The 19,377-nt window shown below is 33.9% G+C and overlaps 1 protein-coding gene across 1 annotated transcript in view; it reads right to left on the minus strand.

The window, feature by feature from the left end:
• Window positions 1-15,548, minus strand: part of LOC131072136 (probable ubiquitin-conjugating enzyme E2 37) — a 54,090-nt gene extending 38,542 nt beyond the window's left edge. The window contains exons 1-3 of the mRNA XM_058008203.2: window positions 15,315-15,548; window positions 12,315-12,384; window positions 11,553-11,658 (exon numbers count right to left, since the gene is read on the minus strand). Coding sequence (XP_057864186.2) covers window positions 11,553-11,658; window positions 12,315-12,384; window positions 15,315-15,465 — 327 coding nt within the window. The 5' untranslated portion in view covers window positions 15,466-15,548. The remainder of the gene's footprint in view (window positions 1-11,552; window positions 11,659-12,314; window positions 12,385-15,314) is intronic.
• Window positions 15,549-19,377: the final 3,829 nt, after the last annotated feature.

Here is a 19,377-nt window from a genome sequence, read left to right on the forward strand (position 1 = left end):
ATATAGGGAAGGGTACACTCGAAACCAAACAGATAAGTCTTACACGGGGTACTCACTCTTTGAAACCAGATATCATTATCAACCATCACATTGAACAATCAAAAACAAAGACACATATCAATATCCATCTAACTAGTCTACATCTCTTCTATCTATTAGTACATATATCATATATCTGATTTTCACTATCATTATCCATATCTGTAATAAGAAGCCTTGTATCCATCTCAAGCACGACAAAAACATCTCACCATGGCTTGGTGATCCTTGTATATATCCATAGAGAAAGGTCCTATCAGGACTGGGCCAAAAATCCTGAACTCAACGGGAGCAATTCGTTTTAGACTTCAACAAAACAAACAACCAGCAATGGGGCAAAGCACATCCAAACCTCCAAATCCAAAAGCAATTCAACATTGAACGATTGCACACACATTTCAAACCAATCATCAACCTTGACTTCGAGATTGGTAGAAAGAAACACGATAGATGATCTATTTTGAATCATGGTTTGATTACTTTAGCATGAGATTTGACTGTTTCTATCTTGATTTTTGGTTGTCAAATCTCCTAAGCAACTCAAGGATGTCTTGAACTAGAGGAGCAAGGAAGGGGTCTGATATTTTCTTTGTCTACTATCTGTGAGTGGATCATTTGTACTATGCTAATTAGTCGCAAGACATGATTCGAAACATAACATTGAAGACATTTCGGTTTTGCATTTACTGATGGTTAACTCTTACCTGTTTTACACAAATGACACTCAAGTCGTCTTGGTTCAATTATACCTCGACGCTTGTGTCATCTTGCAATATCATAATCCATGTATGTTGTACTCAGGTTATCATGGTTCAATTATACCATCAATGTTTGTACTAACTTTCAACATTTAAAAAAAACTCAATGATGATAAAAAGAGCACAAACAATTGACTGACGGAATGACAACGTTGCACAATTAGGCTTGCATGGCTAAAATTCATTATCATCGTTGCATTTAGTTGCATTCATTATCATCCTTCATCATTGCATTTAGTTGCATTCATATCATTTAATAAGCATCAATAAACATCATCATGATACATGCATAATCATCATATGAACACATCACAGTAAAATCATATGCACATCTATCACATCATCATGGAATCATTCTTCACTTTAATATCATCATCATTTATCCAACTGTCATCTATCATTTGTCTTATACAGGATGTATCTTTCCTCGAACCAGACGTTTTGATCTATCATTTGTCTTATACAGGATGTATCTTTTCTAAAACTAGACGGTTTGATCATCTTTGTCTTACAGGATGTGTCCTTGAAACCAGACTTGATCTCAATCCAATCAATCCTATCAATCCTATCTATCCTATCTATCCAATCAATCCTATCAATCCAATCAAACAATCAAACCTATCCTATCAATGACATAAGTCACGCTATCAATCAAAAGTTTCTATCATAAACTCTTATCAAATCAACAAGTTCATCTCAACCTAGCCTATCAATGGCGAAGTCACGACTTATCAAAATTGGGGTTTCTATCATAAACTCTTATCAAATCAGCAAGTTCATCTCAACCTAGCCTATCAGTGACATAAGTCACACTATCAATCAAGAGTTTCTATCATAAACTCTTATCAAATCAAGTGGGTTCATCTAAACCTATCCTATCAATGACGCAAGTCACGATATCAAATTTGGAGTTTCTATCATAGACTCTTATCAAATCAACAAGTTCATCTCAACCTAGCCTATCAGTGACGTAAGTCACGCTATCAATCAAGAGTTTCTATCACAAACTCTTATCAAATCAGATGGAGACATCTAAACCTATCCTATCAGTGACGCAAGTCACACTATCAATCAGGAGTTTCTATCACAAACTCTTATCAGTGACTCAAGTCACGAAATTATCAAAACTTGGAGTTTCTATCTCAAACTCTTATCAATGACGCAAGTCACGAAATTATCAAAACTTGGAGTTTCTATCACAAACTCCTATTAGTGATGCAAGTCACGCAATCATCAAAATTGGAGTTTCTATCATAAACTCTTATCAAATCAGCAAGTTCATCTCAACCTAGCTTATCAATGACGCAAAACACGACATTATCAAACTTGGAGTTTCTATCATAAACTCTTATCAATCAAAAGGTTAATCCAACCTATCCTATCAGTGACGCAAGTCACGCCATCATCAAACTTGGAGTTCCTATCACAAACACTTATCAAATCTGACCTTCCCTATCAGTGATGAAAGTCACAACATCATCAAACTTGGAGTTTCTATCACAAACTCTTATCAAATCCGACCTAACCTATCAGTGACGCAGTCACAAAATCATCAAAATTGGAGTTTCTATCATAAACTCTTATCAATCAGGCGATTAATCAAACCTACCCTATCAATGACTCACCAATCATGAGGTCACGTAATCAATCAAACAAATACTCATTTCTTTCGGGAAATGAATCGATTGTCCAAATCCCGAAAATGCATAGATCTATCTGATTCATCTCCCAAGGGGGCATCATCACATCATTATCCAACAATTAGTATCTGGGGCAAAATCAATTTTTTTTATCAACACCATCACGCGATTTTTCTTTGAACTAACGTGCACACACACATCACTTCAAAGGGGCAAAATGTAGACGTATAAATCTGACCATATAATTAAATAAATATTCAATGTTTATTTAATCTATTAAATCAATTCCTCTATTAATTAAATCATATTTAATTAATCCCCCCCACATTCTTCTATTGATTAAATAAATTATTCAATTTATTTGATTGACCGCATTCTAACCTTTAATTAAATAAATCATTTTTATTTAATTAAATCCCCATTTCCTATTTTAATTAAATTTACATTTAATTATAGTCTTTATCCTATTTAAATAAATCAAATTTATTAAAAAATTCTTCCAATGCAAGTTGTAACCACTTTGTGAAATAAATCATTTTATTTCAAAATTAAATTCAAAAATCCTCCCACTTGCATTCTCCTAACAAATCCACTTGCATATCTAATCCCCCTTCTAGATTCTTCTAAACCATCCTAATTAAGACTAATCCCCTCCTAAGCATTTGCACAATCCTTAAGAAAAGGGTCACTTCTCAAATACCCTTAAAGTCTTCACAAACCATTAAAGGCTTTGTGTCTCCAACAAGTTAACCACAAAAGTCTTCATAACCATTAATGGTTAACTCAAACTCAACCCTAGGTTAGAGACTTTCTCTCTAGCTTAACCATTCTTTAAACGCATGGTGTTATGTGCCCAATTTTAGCCTTTTGGCTGATAGGAGTAATAAAGAGAAATTAATTAAATTAATTTCTTATAAAGTCATTAAATTAAATTAATTATTAAAAAGTCACTTTATATTTAATTAATTTAATTAAAAGTGACTAAAGTATAAAAATAAAATTATAATTAAATTAGTCACTTAATTAAATTGAATAAAGTGTACCTACTCTCTTCTAGAAGGTACCTCATGACGGGTTGTGAATAAGATAAATAGAAGAGGTTAATTGAAGGAGGGAAGACTTAGATTGGAAATTTGGATATGATGAAATGAACTGATGCGTGGCATTAGTTGAATCTCTGAGGATGCAAACCTTCAGCAGATTGGATAGAAGGACTGGACGAAACCCTAGTTCTTCATTTTGGGAGTAGGTTCGTGATGGTATCTACATTGGTGCCTAATTTGTGAAGTCTTCTTGAAGACAAATTTGTAGTTGAGAGGAGGATACTCTAATCTTCCTATTTGAGCTCATAGAGTTTCATATCAGATTTTTGTGGTGTTGCTTCAGACCTTCAGACATTACAATTTGCTTCAGATTTTCAGATCTTTACAGCTTGGTTCACAATTTATGGTGAATGCATTCTACTTGTATTTGGAAGACAGCGATTTCCAATGGAGCTCAATGGCAATAACCATTGAAGATTGTAGAGCAGTTCGAAGGGTTAAGGACTGATTATTGTCTCAGTTGCAGACCATGATCCCCACATTTTGAGTCATATCTCATCATATCTGCAACGATTTTGAGATCTATGGGCACCAAAATTCATTGGAGAGTGTGGCGATATTTTTGAGGTAATTTAGTGTGTTAGGGGTGTCTATTGATTTATTTGAAGAAGTCGAACTATAACAGGTCTGCCCCTTTGGAGTCCATCGATTTTCACCATCGAAAGTCTATAATTGCTCAAAGTCACATGGGATTGATAGGCACTGTCATATAGTTGGAAAATCTGATCAGTTGGAAGATGGTTTTTTGGAATGTCTGAAACAGATTACAGTGTGTTCTCAGAGCTTCAGACTTGCAGCAGTAATGGCGGCCTTGTATAAGGGACGACTTGGCACTTAGGGGGCTTGATGACAGTCATATATCACACACTTCTTCACCACAGATTTCCAGGTTCTAATTATCAAATTTCTGTTGCACTTTCAGTTGGTTGTAAGAGTTTATGACAGTATATGTTCTCAGATAAATCTGAAAGTGTCCATGTCTATTTGTCTATTTGATGAATTGCTTTTGATGTAAATCGGCTAGTGAAAGTAACCTATTTTGATTTATAAATGAAAGATCAATAAGCTGTCACTCTTATTTGATGTTTGCCAATTGTTTGAATTAATAACAGTCTGCTGTACCTATTATTTCTGCATACTATTTAATGTCAGTAAGTCCAAACTTTAGAGATTATGAATGTACTTTCATTCTAGATTGTTTAATCAGTTTAAAGTTTAGTTAGTCTTTATATTCAAAAGTTTCATTGGTATGTTAGTTTCTAGTTTCAAATTGATTGACTGATTATACTAAAAAACTTGCATCCAACCTTCCTTTTTGATGGCAGCACGTTGGAAATTGTGAAAGAATACAAATATCTTGGGATTGACTTCCACTATAAGCTTAGTTGGGAGACTTGTAGAGCGAAAAGAGTACAGGGAGGATGGAAAGCATCATATCTACTCCAAAATAGGTACAAAAAAGCTGAACTATGGGATTGGAAAACCAAGAAAACTCTTTTTGGTTTATTGGTTACACCGATTGTTCTATATGGTTGTGAAGATTGGGGAGGCAGCATGTCAAACTATGAATGGAGATAGTTAGAGAGGATTCAAAAACACCTAATCACAAGCAATCTCAAAGATAAAACATCAGTTCCATATGAGATCCTTTTAGCAGAAGCAAGTACTTTCTCGTTGGAGTCTTCAGAGATAACCAAGTTAATAAGCTATCTAAAGAAGTGGAAATCACGGATAACCAACGGTGGCCCAAAATTCCCATGGAAGAGGGACTTAACAATAGGAAGAAAACTCGAATGAAACAAAACAAAAAGTGGTTGAACAAGTGGAACATCAAGTTGCACAAATGTCCAAATTCCAATGAGGAAACAAATAAGTTTGTCCTAGGAAAGTTTCAAATTGCCATGTGGAATAATTGTATTGGACGAAAAAAGATGTACTACATCAAAGAGTTTAACCCAACTTGGGATCATGGAGAGAAAGCATACTTAGGGGCAGTTATTAAAGGAAAGGCAAGGTTGTTATTGGCACAATTGAGGACAAGTTTGCATCATCTCGGGTGTGAAACGGGTAGGTGGAAAAGGCCCAAAAAGCTATAGGAAGAGAGAATTTGCTTGTTTTGTGAGATGGGTGCAATTGAGACCAAATGGCACTTTCTCATTGAGTGCACAACTTATGATGATATTTGTGCTCAGTACGAGATCATCCCGAAGAGCGACAACATGCATCATTTATTTGGCGAGGATAAGATCAATCAAACTGCTAGCTTTTTGGTCAAGATTCATAGTAGGAGATCTGACTTGGAAAAGAATATGAAGTTAGCTTTGGCTGTGATTTCCTGGTCCCATAGACTGATCAATCTCGTGGACGTTAGTAATGTTAGTTTTTAGTGATCAGATTAGCAGTATAGACCAAAAAATCAGAATGCAAAGTAAATCATACGCATAACACACATGTACCCTAGGAAAACCTCCCTCTTGGAGGAAAAACCCATCAACCAAAGATCTCAAATCTGATTAGATTAGATAAAGCAGCAGATTACAATACTACCCTTCTAGAGCATACAAAGAACTCATTTGAATCACAATTCAGGTCAGACTTGAACAATCGCCCAGATTGTTGATTGTGGATCATGTGAGGGAGTTCGTTTGCCCTAGAACAAATGTAGCACAGCCTGAAGTAGGTTCAGCAGCGTTGGAGCAGGTTCGGCAGCCTTGGGGCAAGCTCGACAGACCTAGGAGCAGGTTCGGCAAACCTAGGAAGATGTTCGCCCAGCTAGAAGACAATTTCGCTGACTGAAAGAATCAGATTCATTGCTTATCTTGTGCAAACCACAATTACAAAATTCGCATATGTAGCAGAGATGTGATGCTTGATATATGTGTCTTGTGACCTCAAGTCACTTCCTTTATATACATGCCCTTGACCCTTATGCCTAGTTCGGCTTTGGCACCAAATTACAAATTCACAAGTTACATTCGCCATTATAGGGTCAGACCAATATCACAAGTTACATCGGTTAGGACCTGACCAATAACACTTTACAAGTTACATAATAATAGGTCCTGACCTATTTGAATTTAAATGTTACACATGAGGTGTGCCCAAATAGGCCCAGTTAAACAATAAATTTTAAGGCCGAAGGCCACATTAAAATTTACCAAGCTAGGTCGGCCCAATCAAGGGATACGACCTAGCTACATTTTCAACAAGTAAAATCATTCATTCATTCACTATGTCTGTTTTTTGTTTTAATAGATCCTCTTGCAATTTTTTGTGACATATCTCCCAAATTGAAATCTTTATAATGGGGATATCTGCACCAAGTTTGTGATTGGAAACTATCATGTAGGCAAATGTGGTATAGGTTACAATTGTCTTTGTTGTGCCAAAAATTTGTTTATTTCATCCATTGAATTTGATGATGGAGTGGGAGGGACTACTGTTGTTGTAGATGGTCATAAGGTGTCTAATACCTCTGCGATTGTCTTGTTTATACAGTGCATGGCTAGAGACGATCAAAGTAATATACTTGCAATTGGAAATCAGAAACTTAAGGAAGGCAAGAATAATGAAGCAGAGGTTAATGCGCCTCTATTAGCAATTCATTTGGCTGATAAACTATCAATCTCTAAGCTGCACTTAGAGGGCAACTCACAAATTATTGTTAATGGACTCATTAAAGGCGAAACACCTAGCTGGAAATCAATAAAGTTATAAAATTTATCAAGATGAAGTTAAATCAATCCCAAAATTTTAAACTCACATGTGAGGAGGGATGGTAATAAGGTGCAAACAACTTGTCGAAATGGGCAATTTCATTCAATGCAAACAATAATGATATTTGGTGGCTAGATTTACGAGTTCTGAATTGGGAAGCTTGGGAGATACGACAGAGGAATGAAATGTGTGGATGATTAAACCCTAATGGTCAATTGTCCAACCTATCAATTGATGCGTGCAAACTTTTTGGGAGATCGTAGATGGTTTTATATCTTTTTCGCTTATTCATTAAATCATAAAAAAAGTTTTGCGAGCACATTTCCTAAAGTTTCTAATTTGTGTCTGCTCTAACCAATGACAAGGTGTTGGGTTCATTTCTCCTCTGCAGAGCTTGTGGGATGTGTGTGGTCACAAAGAGCAATGGAAGCTTCTTTTAGTTTAAGGGCTAGGAAGTGGCAGATTTCCTTCATGGGGGAGATAACGGATTTAGGATGAAAAATATTTTCAAAATCTATGATCCCATGTTTTTTCAAATGATTCAAATGCTTCTAGGTGATAGGTTTATGAATGCAGAGACTAAATATCGTTCTAATGTGGACATTTCGTCCATGGTGCTCGTCTAGTGCCTAGAATTGGAATGAAGGAAGAGGCTTGGTAGGTGATGGAAGCCTGTGTCAAAACAAAATGGAGCCTAGGTATGGGTACCTTTATAAGCATGGCAAAGTGGAGTGAAGGTTTCATTGCTAGAGTAGGGAGTTGGGTGCAAACGACTGATTTCACCTTGCCGCTAAGGCCATTCATGTTGTGGTGTTCGGTTGAGAATCGTGAAGACCGACACAAGGAGGCAGCCATTGGCTTCCAGCTCATCAAAGAACACATTCAAGAACACAAAAAGGAAAAGAAGGCCAAGGATGTTGTGGGTGCGTTTGTGAAAAGCAAGAAATCAAATTCACAAAGGAGGCCTACTTTGTCTGGTTTAGTGTGTGCTTTTTTCTTATGTGTATTTGAAATGTAAATTTAAGCATACTTAGCAAGACTATAGTTGCTTAGGATTGAATTTGGACTTTGTTAAGATATTTTTTGCTACAATTAGAAATTTTTTTGGTGGTAGGGCAGAATGGACAGCTAATGGTTTTATGCTTTCTAATTATAAACTTTGTATACTTATATGGAATTAATATACTATGACTTGACTTTACTGATAGAAAAAAAAGCCTAGAAAAATATATATATATATAAAATTAAATAATATTAAAATTTAAATATTGATATGATAGTAAAGAATAAACAATTAAATATATATTAATAATTTTTTTATATTTAAACAATAATTTTTATTTTTATTTTTATTTCCTAGCATTTAAACAACATAACATAAATATTAAATAAGTAAAAAATTATAAACAATTATTATTTTTAAATATGTATAGATTAAAACGTTAAAAAGAATAGTACAGTTGTGTTGAAAGTGTTGCATATATTGTCATTGACGTTAATATTTTAGAACTTATGCTTGAGTTTCTTCAAGTTAGTTACTTGCTCGTATGTTTGGGCTGATATTGTTTATACCTTATTTCTTGATGTGTCATATAGCATTTCGAAGGCTACAGGTGTAAGTTGTTTTGTTGACTTTATCAAACTCTTTGGATGGTCAGTTACAGACGTTTTAATGTTGTCCATCTCCTGCTGTGCGTGGTTGTTTTTCTCCCATGTCTCTACCATTTGGTGTGTGAAACGTCTTCTCTGCATTATGGGAATTTTCTATTATCTGCAACAGGTGTCAATATTCCCTGACTGTATTGTTTTTTTGGCTGGTCTGATCAATATTTGACACAGAATGATTGTTTTTGGTTCCTGTTGCTTGAAGAAGCTGGAGCTTCCTCGATTTTTATCATGTGTTCAAGTCCCAATTGATAGATGGAATTCTTCTCTGTACACGGCAGCAGTCGTTTTCTTTCTGATTTTGAATGATGAAATTTCAGTGCAAGACTCTGTAGAAGTGAGGCATTCTTTTTGCATGATTCGATATCGTATTTTTCTGTTTAGTCTTTGCCTTGCGGTTGTTAAAAATTTTGCTGTGTGTGGCGACAATGATGGAATGAGAGCGTTTTTGCCAACTGCTTTGTATGTGCACATTCTTTTCTGAAAAGGAGTGGCATTAAAAATTTGACGTATGTTGGTGACTCGATATAACGCAGTCGTATCCCCTAATTATTGTCACATTCCTAACCAAAGAGAAGTCACTTCTTAAAGCCTCTAAAGTCTTTGAAAAGCATTAAAGGCTTTTATCCTCCAACGAGTTAACCCCCAAAGTCTTCCAAACCATTAATGGTTCTTACATAACCATTTATGGCTCTTACATAACCATTAATGGTTAAACTCAACTCACCCACATGGTTAGAGACTTTCCCTCTAACTTAACCCTCATTTAACTCATGGGTCTCTTCAAGCATTCATTGTTTTGACCATGGTTATCCCCACTAACTCTTGCACAAGAGTTTGTCCATTGGATAAAGGCATTATGCATTGGATAAAAGTTTTATTCACTAACTCAAGCCTAACCAAACCCTCCCAAGGTAACCTTCATGTCATCTCAAGCATTTAATGCTTCCTCCCTCTCCTCTCAAACCATCTCATGTTGACATTTGTCATCCTAGGATTGGGTTGAAAACCCTCACATGGATCACAAACCCATCAATCCTGGCCCTTGTTGAGATTACTCAATCTCAACCATCCATTTCTCCATTTTTCCTATAAATAGAGTTCATTCCTTCTTCAAAAAGATCCAGAAATCTTGTATACATCAAACTTATAGTTATTTTAAGAGAGCATTTTAGAAGCATTTGTTTTGTTATTTTGGCTAAAATTAACATAGAATAATAAAGGTGCTTTCTCATATTAGCTTGTTTACACTTGCATGAGTAGTTATTTTCATTTTCATAATCTTGAATCTCCATAAGACATCCATAGATAGTGCAAAAAACTGAAGGCTACACTCATGTGGAACTTGGAGAGGAGAAGAACAAGGGAGGAGCAACTATGAGCATTGTGAGGAGCATCTTGGGGAGTTTTCTTTCCCTTTTCCGTTTTTGTGTGCTTCTTATTGTCTGTTTTATATCTCTCTTGATATGCATGTTTAGGATCATAGGTTCATTTGTATTTCGTTTTTGTCACTAACATACTAACGTTTGAACTTGTGTTCTCTTGTGTCCTTTTTAGCATGCATCACTTTATATTGTAGGGGTTGGTGCCTCTGTTGTTTAAGGTTGACATCTTTGTAAATTCATGTAAGCTGAGGTTGGTGCCTCTGTCTTTGAAGAGTTGGAGCTCTTACTTGTGTATGGGTTGGTGCCCTTGATTATAATTGAAAACTTTAATGCCGTGGTTTTTTACCTGAGAGGGATTTCCACGAGAAAAATCTTGTCTTGAGTTTTATTCTTGTCTTCTCAATGTTTTATCTGTTTTAGTCTGTTTCAAGTTTGTATCAGATACGTTGATATGCACATCTAGGGAGAGAGTGTGGACATATTCAGATACTCTAGTAAGAAGGGCATTCTCATATAAAATGCTCAGCCAAGAAACCATGAGTTATTTAGAACCCTGAGTCACCACATTTCAAGCATTTTCTTTATTTGGATGTCTTCACCAATCAATGCACATTCTATAAAATAGGATTAGATTTTTCATACTCAATGAGTCCTCTGACATGGCTTAGACAAGACTAATACATCAAACAAACTCAGAATTGAAAATAAATTAAACTGTACCAGAATCCACCAGAGTGAAAAAATCAGCCAACAAGTTAGCCAAAAACTTTTACTCCATGTGAGGTATTTCAACAGTAAAGAAGTGTTTTTATCCTCTGTTTCTGTTTGCAGGCATAGTCTCTGAGACTCCGGAAACTTCAGAAGAAAGGCTGAATTTTACAGAGTTGAAACAAGTTGGAAGTTCTTGATCGCTGGCTGCTACAACTCATTAGATTCATGAAGGAATGAAGGAATCGTGCAACTATGATATATTGTAGAGTGCAACAATTGCTAATTTTCAGGGAGTGCTATACTATTTTGTCCAATTGGGTAGAATTTGCCACAGTTTCGCATTAGATGTCAAACAGACTGCATTAGCAATTTTTTGAAGAACTACAAGCAATTTTGTTTCTTCTAGAGGACTATTCACAGAAAGATTATTTCCAAACTCGGAAATTATCCCTCCAGGCACTGATATTAGAAACAATCTCCAGGACATCATGTTTGGAATATAAAAATATGTATGTTGGAGTTTAATTTTCATACCTTTGGTGGCAAATTAAGAATATCCAGACAAATACGACCTCCACTGTCAATATTGGGATGATATATTGGAGTTACAAACCTCACGTTGGGAGGCTCAAAAGGATATCTGCAAGATAAAAACAAGAATCGATTCAGCCTGCAAACTGTAAGAATGTACTAAACAAAATGTGAGAAACCAAAATTTAACTCAAGCACATTACTCTTGTTGAACCAAAAACACTTATGATCTAGTATTCATTTGTTATTGAGGAATAAAAAATAATTCTGATCTAATTTAGTTAAGTTTGAGGAGATAAAGAGAATTCTTATTTATTTTTACAGGCTTCTCCAAGAGCTATTTTTTATTAAACTCTGAAATGATGTCTATGCATGGTTAAAAATCTACTAGAATGTGATTGCTAACCTATAATTCTTAAGTTTGGATAAGATTTGCTTTTACAAAGAAAAATACTTGCAATCTAGTTTATCTGAACCTAGGTCTTTACCTTTTCCTAACAAACTAAGAGAAACCAAAATCCAACTCAAACACATCAAAGGAAAATTAATCTCAGTCTATTTTTTACTTCTGTCCATGGAGAATCTACAATGTACTGGACAGTGTAAATTTGCTATAGTATGGGAAAAAACCTTAACAATAATTCAAAAAAAAAATTTAAAAATGAATTCATAATCGTAATTTTACAAAATCTAAATCTTCATCATATCTAAACTTCATCTCTCATCACTAAATATTAAAGGTAGAAAATGAAAAATTCACCTAACCTTTCAGGCACTTGAATCTCGAGCTTGAAGACTCCTTTGGCATAAACAGTTCCCTCTGGACCTTCAATTTCTGTTCAAAATGAGATATTATTAAATTAAAATCCTAGATATTTTATTAAAATTTAAAAGCATAATGTCACATTATTTTCAATTTCTGTTCAAAAAAGAAGCATTAGTCCTTTCAAAACCCTAATTAATACAGTCAAACCATAATTACTACATTGTCCTTCAGTTTATGTCAAAAAAGAAGTTGCAGTCAAATCCTAACTGTTTCATCCAACCCTAACATTATATACAATCCTTAAATATTACATTTCAGTCATAATTATTATTGTCCTTCAACTTCTGTTTAAAATGAAGCATTAAAGTATTAAAGCCCTAAATTAAGCCGTCAAAGTTAAAATGAAGAATTGTTGCTTCAAAACCCTAGACATTGCTTAAAGCCCTAAATAATTGCATTCAAATCATAATGATTACATTGCTCTTTAATTTCAGGTCCAAAAGTTAAGCATTATTGCATCAAAACCAAATTATTGCATTCAAACCATAATTGTTGCAGTCCCTCAATTTCTGTTCACAAACAAAGTATTCAAGCATCAAAACAATAGGTATATTGCATCAAAATCGTAACTTGACATTCAATATCTGTATAAAATGAAGCATTATTGCATCAAATCCCACATCTTGAGAGACAAATTGTAACTATTTTATCATTCTTCAATTTCCATTCGTAAAAAAGGAGTATTGCATTAAAAGTCTATGTATTGAATTGAAACTATAATTACTATACTCAAACCATAATCATGACACGGTCCTTCAATTTCTGCTTAAAAATTAAGTATTATTGCATAGAAATCCTACTTCTGAATCAGAATCTAAATTATTACATTTGAACTGTAACTTTTACCTTGTACTCCAAGTTCCATTAAAAAACAGAGTACCATTACATCAAAATAATTACTGCAATTGAACCGTTCCTCCAATTTCCATTAAAAATGAAGTATTCTTGCATCAAAACCTACGATTGCATGAAATAATTACCGCATTCAAACTGTAATTAGTGCATTGTTCTTATTACACTCAAACCATAATCATTACATGATCCTTCTATTTCTCTTCAAAAATAAAGTATTATTGCACAGAAATCCTACTACGGGTCATAACCTAAATTATTACATTTGAACTAAGTCTATTACATTGTACTATTGCATGAAATAATTACCACATTCAAACTGTAATTAGTGCATTGTCCTCCATTTTCTGTTAAAAAACAAAGCCTTTTGGAAGGATGGTGCATTCAAAAATCAAAGAGCATAAATGCTCTAGAGGCCTACATCAGGGAAGCATCTAGAGGCCCTCGTTTGATATTATATCAAAACCCTAACTATTGCATTGGAACCCAAATAATCAATTTCAAACTGTAATTAGCAATTACTGCATTGTCCTTATATTTGTTTATGAAAATGAAACATAGTTACACTAAAACCTTAACTAGCAGAGAGAGGTATAGTTGAGCAATGTCCGATACATATGATGACTCTTGGAAACTAGAAGGCCATTTTTTGTTTGAATGAAAGCTACTAGATGCAACTTTCAAAACTAGTATTTGTGTAGAAACGTTCACCACAACAAATCATGTCAAAAAATAACAAATCGTGTGGTGACAAAATAGCATGCAAACAAGACATGATTTAATGTATAAATTACAGACCAAACTTTTGCTATTTGTATTTAAAACCTCCTTTAAATGCCTTAAAAATCAGCCATTCACATAAATTGGATGGCTGAAAATGAAAATTGTAACTTTGGCACACACTATTAGTCCTACATCAAAAAAAAATGTAATAGCCGACCTGGCTTTAAATGCACACAGTATACCTGTAAATATAGACTGCCAAATACTGGCTCATCTCACCAATTGCTTACATTCACTAATTATTAAACTTAAATTAATTACTATATTTATCTTTGTTTCTTAATAAAAAGGTAAGCATATTAAAGCCATCACATTTTCACAATTCATTATAGTGAATATACTCCATGATCCATCGTGAGGATGAGGAAAACAAGAGTAAGATTGCAGAATTGCATCCTTTATAAAGGAGTAGAAGAGAATTGGCACGAAGAACAAGAGTTGAGGTAAGAGGAGGTAAAAGGGTAATAAATCTTCAAGAAAATTGAATATTAAATGATTAAAATGTTGTAGTTAATGATCATATAAATCTCAAGTATAATATTAATTTTTTTTAAGAACGTATTGCCTTGTTTTTGTTTTAATTCTATTATCCTCCTCTCACCACAATACTTGTTCTGCTTGCCTATTCTATTCTCCTCCTTTATAAAAACACTATTTCTGTAATAAGTTACTCATTGTTTTTCTCGTTTGTGATTGATCATGGAATATGATCCAAAATGTATACATTAAAAAAAATTGACATAATTTATCTTCCAAAAACACTTACATTCATAAACTAAGCATAACTGCATCGAAACCCTAAATATTGCATCAGAACCCTTAAAATTACATTCAAACGACAAATACAAAGTTGTCCTCCGATTTCAGCTAAAAAATGAGGCATAATAGCATCACAGTCCTAGGCATTACATTAGAACACGAATAATCACATTCTAACTATGAATAATTCATTGTCCTTCAATATTTCTTAAAAAAAGAATCGCGATTGCATCGAAAACCATGCTCTTACATTTAAGCTATAAGTATTACATGGTCGTCCAAATTCTATTCAAAAAAAGAAGCATTACTCCATTGCAGCCCAGACTGTTGCATCAAACTTTAAATATTTAACCAGAACCTTAACTATCACATACTAGTGGGTTATCCTTCAATTTCTGTTAAAACGATGAAGCCATGTTACACTTAACCCTGATATTGGATCGAAACGCAAATAATCGAACCCTAACTATTGCATTAAAACGGTAGAAATCAATAAATGCAGGAGAGTTCAAACAAACAGAGGAGATCAAAGGTTAAATGGTTACGAGCTTCGAGATGGTTGAGAAGATTCTGATTGGCAGGCCAGGCGCAGACGCCCGGAGGAGGGTCGCTGTGAAGGAGCTTGATTTCTCTTTGCATGCGAGTAGAGAGCCGAACTGATTGAGCAGACTGTGACTCTGAATTTTCTTCCTTCATCTTCTCCTCTCTTTGTTTCACAACTGCACAGCCAATTTGTTAGTGTTTCCCAATAGAAATTTCGAGGAATTTGAAGATATGCTTGTAATTTGAAAAGGGGCAATTTAAATGAAGTAAGGCGCGCTTTTTTTCTTTTATTTTTTTTAAATATTTTAAGGGAGGGAGAGGAGCGTTCATATATCAATAACTTTGCTTAATCTTTTAGTTACTTATAATTAAAATAATAGGCCTAATAATTAAAAATCTTATTAAAATATTTCACGTGTATCAATAGTTGTTCATTTGTATATTTAAGGGAAGTGGATCATCCATGTTTCAATTATCGTTCACTCCATGTTCACCTAACCACCCAAACAACTTTTGTATTTTAGCAATTAAAAAAATTTAAATAGGCTAGTAAAAAATTGCAAATGGACCAATAGATGTTCACAAGTGAAGGTGTTTTGACCAATTATTATAAACAACCATACATACATTTGCATTTCTAATACAAGACAAATTGCACAAAATATCCACATATACATTTTTTTATGACTTTTATGTTTACAATAACCACCTAATGCAAGTGATGTAAAATTCAAAACATATTGTATTTACATATCTATATGCACATAATGGTGCCTAATCTGTCACTATGACAAGCCCCTAACAAATTTATGGGTTGTCAATTGTATTTTATCTCATACTTCCTCTCACATCTACATGTATTAACTCTGCTTACTATAGGCACTTGCACAAACAATAAACGACGTTAAGGCTCCCCAAATAAACATAAAATCAAATATAATACATAATTCATTCATGTCACCATAGAATTCAGACATAAATGACAAATACAACTTGAAATCGTTGATTCTTTCCCACATCTATTCAAATTTCAAAATCTACAACCACAAATTTTCAATGCGTTCATTTTCCACATTCGAATGATTTTATAAGAGGAAAAAGTCGGCATCATTTTCACTACGCAACAACACCATACGAATTCCCCAATGTTTTCTTTGGATATTCTCTACAAAATATAGAGATTAGGAAGGTAACTTCTACACATTCATGAAATATCGATGCATATCCAAGTTGGTACACCCTTATTTTAATGTCTTTACAACGTAATTTCATATAAGCTACACAAATTGACTATTTGAGAATGGGGGATATTGAAAATATGTAACTAATTTTGTCACACTTCCTCCTATTTTTTAGGAGGTTCTATCTCATTTGAGAGTGTGTGAATTTGGAGATTTTATAGTGAGTTATATCACTATGCACAAAGGGTATTTTGGGCCATGTGGAAGTAAGGAGAAGCATCCCCAGGTTCAGTCTATTTATGATAGACTATATTTTGTAATTTTTTTAGTAAAATGATGTTTTATGGGATTTTTTTACCCAAAAAGGTTTTCTTCATGTATATCTTGTGTAATATGTACATTTATGCATTATGATTCTCATTTAATTTTGTAGCATCCTAAAATTGCACCCTTTGCAATTTTGACCACATTTGGGGCCCTTGATTTAGTGTTCTTGTCCTCACAATTGGTCTGGACCTATTTATGTCTCTTTCCTGCAATAAATGTCATATTTTCATCTTGTACCTTACTGGGACCCCTTAACCCTAGCCCAATTTGGGGTAGGACCGGGGCGTTACGCCTTGGTCCTCACTAGTACCATGGCATCACGCCATGGTCCTCCTTAATTGGGGCCTAATTTGGACCCTTGGCCCTATCCAAATTTTGGGCGGGAAATCTTTCTTTGTGTCGGCCTATGTCAAAAAATTAATATGTTTGACGACAAGCAAGTATATAAAGAGGTCTTCCCCTCTCAGTTGGATATACAAGGATAAGAGGGAGATCATGATACAAGGGCAAATTCATTCAAGCATTGGAGCATTCGTCATCAAGCATTCCTAGAGGTCTTCAAGGTTGCATATTCTTCATCTATCAATTGTGGAGCAACATTACATCATTCATTTGCAAGCATGTGTGTGTGATTAGGGTTTTGTCATGTTCATGCCATTTCATACAATATATGTGATTACATTTAAGAAGCGAAGCATCATCATCAATCATTGCATATCTGAGGTATACATTTCCATTATTTATTTTAGTATTTGCAACATTTCATTCAAAGTTGATTCCTCAACCGGGGTTTGACTTAGGCAAACCCCTATTCCCAACCTTTTTCCCTTTCTTTCTGTGTGCAGGAAACGAGTGTGCAATTGTACATCTCGGAATAAGCTTCAAACACATAGACGGAACAACCCTTTTTGGTGTGTGAAAAATTCGAAGGACCGTGTTTCCGCATCACAGTCCCTACTTTTTCGGGTCATTTTCGAGGGGTGGGTCCGAATCAACTTATATTACTCAGATCTAGGTGCATGACAAAATCCCATATTTATAGCTCATTATTTTCTCAATTTTGTCTTTAATTTTCAACATTTTACACTAAATCAACACTTCAACTCACAAAAGAGGGAACCCAAATTAACCAAATCACTCCAATCCACTTAGTATTCAATCCTTATCTGATTTGTAACTGGATCTAGTGGATTTTAACCCTCTTTTGAATGTAAAGGTCTTAGATCACAAAATTAGCGGTTATCCTCCTTTAGGTGGAAACCCTAATTTTTCACCCTTTACATTTTGGTGAACCTGACTCCTTACATAATTAATTCTAATTTTTGTCTTTGGATCTGAGTGTAAACAATTAAAAATTTAATTTTTCATTTACAAGTTTGATTTCCTTGCAAAGTTTAACAATTTAGAGGTTAATTTCATAAAAACATTGATTTTTAATTTCAAATTTGAGCTTGTGAATTGTTTAATTTGGATTAATTATTTCGGATCTGAGCACTTTGTCAATTTTAAAATTCAAAATTTCATCTACAAGTCAAATTTCGTAATTATATTTTAAAATTAAGTGTTAATTTCAAAAACCTTAATTTTTTATTTTTTTTTAAATTGAGCTTGTGGGTTGTTTAAATTTTGAATTTCCCTCTTCAAATTTGGTTGTTAATTTCAATTCAAATTCAAAATTGCAACCTTGAATCAAAATTCAATTTCAAATTTAAATTTTAAAATTAAGAGGTTATTTTCACAAGGCCCTAATTTTAAAATTAATTTTCTTTTGGATAATTTTAATTTAAGAGATTATTTTTACATAATCCTAAATTTCCTAGAGAATTGCATTTTATTCTTTCAATTAATAATCATTTTTCTAAAATTTTGCGTTATTCAATTCTAAATTTCAAATTTCAAATTATCTAAAATAAAATAAAATATAAATAAAAAATCGAATTTGTGAATCTCATTAATTCAAATAAATTAAGAGGTTTTATTTATAAAATCCTAATTTATTCATTTTGTTTGGATTTAAATTCAAATATTCATCATGGTAATTAATGGATTGGATTTATTAGCTATTTCACATATGATTACATTGTTTTTCACGTACATTTATTATAACCACGTGTCAGATAATGGCTTCTTCCATTTCATGTTACTTCTTTTCATTCATAACACTTGGACATATTGCATATTTAGGCTTTCCAAGTTGATTTATCTTCATCAATTAGATCTCAAAGCTTGCATTTATCATGTACATTGTGTTATGGTGATGTTTTTAGGCAAATGCATTTCATACGTAGATCACCTAAAAGCTTTAGTAGATCCCAATCCTAGAGATGTTCATAAAACACTTGATACTTGTACCTCTCCTAGGGTATCTAATGTGAATGAAGAAAGAGCTAATACTCCCATCAATGATCTCTCTAATGGAGAGAAAGAATTGAAGATAAACACGACCCCGTCTTCTTCTCATACACATACCCTTGGGCAAGAGGGGCAAGATCAAAATATTGGTGTTTTCATCTCTCTATATCCTCCTTATTCTCCTAGAGCCTATCTTAAACATCAA

Source organism: Cryptomeria japonica, chromosome 6 (assembly GCF_030272615.1).
Source record: "Cryptomeria japonica chromosome 6, Sugi_1.0, whole genome shotgun sequence".
Classification (NCBI taxonomy): Eukaryota; Viridiplantae; Streptophyta; class Pinopsida; order Cupressales; family Cupressaceae; genus Cryptomeria; species Cryptomeria japonica.